This window comes from Melanerpes formicivorus, unplaced genomic scaffold (genome assembly GCF_026170545.1).
Source record: "Melanerpes formicivorus ecotype bairdi unplaced genomic scaffold, bMelFor1.0.p_v2 SCAF_12, whole genome shotgun sequence".
NCBI classification, from domain to species: Eukaryota; Metazoa; Chordata; class Aves; order Piciformes; family Picidae; genus Melanerpes; species Melanerpes formicivorus.
In genome coordinates this window covers 13,434,780-13,438,469 of record NW_027142364.1, presented here as the reverse complement: position 1 = coordinate 13,438,469, position 3,690 = coordinate 13,434,780, and the positions used below count along the sequence as shown (strand labels likewise).

The 3,690-nt window shown below is 56.2% G+C and overlaps 1 protein-coding gene across 1 annotated transcript; it reads right to left on the bottom strand.

Annotated features, from left to right (window-relative positions):
• Positions 1 to 677: 677 nt before the first annotated feature.
• On the bottom strand, positions 678 to 3,212 carry LOC137444566 (transcription cofactor HES-6-like). Its single transcript, XM_068145437.1, is given in 4 exon segments — positions 678 to 2,746; positions 2,835 to 2,921; positions 3,035 to 3,190; positions 3,192 to 3,212. Coding segments are annotated over 4 exon segments (867 nt in total). The 3' UTR covers positions 678 to 2,143.
• Between the last annotated feature and the right edge of the window lie 478 nt (positions 3,213 to 3,690).

The following is a 3,690-nucleotide window of genomic DNA, read 5'->3' as shown; positions in this document are numbered from 1 at the left end:
TCCTCCGGTGTTCCTGCAGCAGCTGAGGACCTGGCATGGCTGCACCAGCCCAGGACCAACCCTGGATGGCACGCTAGAAGACGGCCAGCTCAAGCCACAGACAGCTGCACAGCAGCGTTAGGTAGGTAAGTGTGCTATTGTGAGCGAGGCTGGGCTGTTGTGCTGAGGAAAGGGGAATCTTCTAGATAGTAACAGCAGGGGGCTCTGCCAGTGTAGCAGGGTAAGGTGCTGCAACACGTCATATATGGCGCTTTTGGTATTGCTGTCAGGGGTAATGAAGCAGAAGTGGAGAGTGAAGTACCACAAACTCTGTGATAGCTAGGGTGTGATTGTGTGTAGCTTTGTAAAAATAACCCTGGCTCTGCACTGGGGCTAGAGGTGCAGGCTCAGTCCCGGAGGTCAGCTTGCATATAGGGTTGCTACTTTCAGTGCAAGTGTCCCAGGCTGCTCCTTCATTTACACTTCAAACCCCTAACCTCCCTAAAGCAGAAAGGTCACTATGGAAGCTCTCACCTCCCCTGCTCAGCTGGTTTCTGCCCTTCTCTCCCTGCAGTTCAAAGGGAAGTTAGGACAAAAGAGGATAAGGAGAACCAAACAAACGCAATGGCCCTCTTTTGAATAACAACACTCACCTCAGGTACCTTAAAGAAAAGTACAAAGGAGAGGTAGTACCAGTATCTTAGTTTCCATTTTTATTATTCCACAGCGTTGTTAACAAAAGAAAAGTTACATGTCTACTCTTGGGAGTTGGGTTACTTCCTTTCTTGGTTGTTCTGTGTTTGGGAACTTCCAGATATTAAGCAACTCCACCATCCTTTGTTTTTCTCTTCATGACTGCTCTCTGAAAGGTATTAACACAGTATAGGCAACCTGGCATCTCCCAAAAGTAGGAACAGGGGAGGTGGTGTCAAATGTCATGTACAGGAGTGCTGAGGGTTCCCCCTAGAGATGTTTTTTAATTTGGAAGAGCACTTTCCAAGTCTGTTGCACGCTCTACTAGTCTCTGCACCCCCTGTGAAGTCATGCCCCAGGACAGGATTTGCCTAGCACTTCTGAAGTTAGGGCTGTATCCATATGGAAATACCTTCAGAGGGCAGATCAAGTAGAGTAGGTTTGAGACGGGCCTCCAGATAAACCAGCCCAGAAACCTGTGGCCTAATACCAACCTTACAGCAGTATGTCTTTGCTCACTGCAATAACTTCTAGTTTTAAACAAAAGAAACATTTGAATCCCAATACTTGAGCTAACAATGCTTAGTACAAGTAGTGCTTAATTACCAGCATTGTTTCCACACTATATACATGTTTGTTAATAGCCAACAATAGGGAAGTGTATTTCTAAGGGGTTAGAAGTGCATCATCCCACTCCACAATACATGCAAGCAATGGTGAATTCAGTATTCTTTTATTAGAGATTCAAAATAAAAAACATTTGACACCCTAATATACAAAAAGTCACAATAAACTCAGATGTGCTAAAAGCAAAATGTGCATAAAGCCACTCATTTCTAAAAGGCACCCTGCCACCAATACCTTTTAAACCTCTGACTAGTTCCACCAGGTTTCTGGTTTCCTTTTCCTTCACTGAAGGTGCGACTCTAGACTACTGCGTACAGATGCTAACCACACCAACCCCTTTCAGGGATCTTTGCTATCACTAGAACACTTAAAACTGTGCATGCAGACCCAACTCAAGCTTCTCATGGAGTTAACCATTACAATTTAAAATGCACAAGGGCTTTTTCTTAGAAGAAAAAGGTAGTGATATTCAGGCCACTTATAAGGGCCAAAAGAAAGAGAGAGGGTTATAAAATAACTGCTGTGTATCCACCAAGGAGCTTTGCTACTAAAAACCAACCCACTCCTCCCTTCCCCCGTCCCCAGCCTCTCATAAAAACAACCCCTGGAGTTACAAAATACCACACACGCACGCACATACACACAGATGAAATGTTAAGCCTTAGCTATTAGCCTGTCAGGGTGTGACAGTATAAGAGTGCCATGGACGCAGGCCCGAGCACAGCGCTGCCAGCCACACAGAGGCCGGTGGTGCCCCACGCTGCTGGCAGGGCTGCCAGGGAGCGGGGCCGGCTGTCCTCCCGCTAGGTAGGTAGCTCTGCGTTGACTCCCGCGCGCTGCTCCGTTACCAGGGTCTCCACATGGATTTGGGTAAGCTAGGCGAAGGCAGGCTGTGCGTCTGGGAAGAGTCTAGTCCATCGGTGGAGGTCTGGCCCGGCTCGGCCTCCGCCTCGTCCGAGTCGGAGCAGGTCTCTTCACTGGGGGAAGGCGAGGGTGCTGAGGCTGGGAGAGCCAGGCAGAGGGAGGAGGCCTCGGCCACCGAGGCCAGCGCCTCGCTGCTGGGCCAGGGGCCGAGGGTGGGATCGGCCAAAACGTCCGCGATCAAGTCCGGGAAGCTGCCTTCGTTGAGGGGCATGGACTCCAGCAGGTGGTTGAGCAGCTCAGCGGCCGTGGTGGCGTCGATGCCGGGACAGCTGGAGACGAAGGTGTGCACCTCGTGCATGCACTGGATGTAGCCGGCGGCGAAGCGCTCGCTGGCTTCGCGGTGCAGCCGCCCGCCCTCTGCGCCGCGGGAGACAGAGAGGGGAGCGGGGTGAGGCGCGGCTCGGGCCGGCCTTCCCCCGCCGCCGCCCTGCCGACACTCACCGAGGGAGCGGCGCTCCAGCACGGCCTGCACCCGCCGCACCGTCAGCTCCAGCACCTCCGCGTTCTCCAGCTTCGCCTGAAACTGACCCGGGGCCCCGCGGCCGTCAGCACGGCCCCGGCCGCCCGCCCGCCAGCCATCGACCCGCCCGGCCCCCGCCCCGCTGCCTCACCTCGCTGTCGGCCAGCAGCAGCCGCAGCTCCTGCAGACTCTCGTTGATCCGCGCCCGGCGCTTCTTCTCCACAAGCGGCTTCCTCGTCTGCGGGGACGACAGCGCCGTCAGTCCGCCCTCCCTCCCTTCTTTCCTCCTGCCCCCTCTTTCCCCTTCTTCTCTCCTCCCCTCCCCCCGCCGCCGCTGCGCCCGCCGCTCACCCTCCTGTCGGCCCTGGCCTCCGTGCCGTCCTCGTCCCCCTGGGGCGAGCGGCCCTTGCTGGGCCGGAAGGAGGGCGCCATGGCGCGACCGGGTAGATTCAGCCAGCGCCTCTCACCTCCAACAGCTCCGCGCCACTCCCCGCCCCGTGCTGTCTTACTTATAGCCTCTCATTTGCATGTCAATGAGCCCATTGGCCGCGACGCGCGGGCAGCCGCCGCAGCGTTGGCCGAATGGACCAATGACAGGCGGGCGCTTTGTCTGCGCCGGGGCGGGGTGCGCGCCTCCAGACTGTGGTTGCCGTCGTCGCCGCACTGCCCGCTGGCATCTGTCCGGCATTGTTGGCCCGGCCCGGTGCAGGCTTGGCTCCGCCACCGGCGCTGAACGGCCCTTCGCTCCCCGGGGCTTGTCACGTCCCAGGCAGCAGCGAGGAGGCTGACGGTGCACTGGGAAGGGGACGGGCCCTTTGACTGCAGCGCTGGGTTAGGTGGATCATCCCAAAAGTCCCCCAGACCACCGACCTTCCACTATTTGTGGGTTCAAAGCTTTGTGAAACTCGTGTCGGGCTGCGAACGTGTTCGAATGTTCGTTGGAGCGTGTCCCTGGGGCTGTGGGTGCAGCAGCGCCTGGGCCTGGCAGAGGCTAGGTTGAGCCCCTA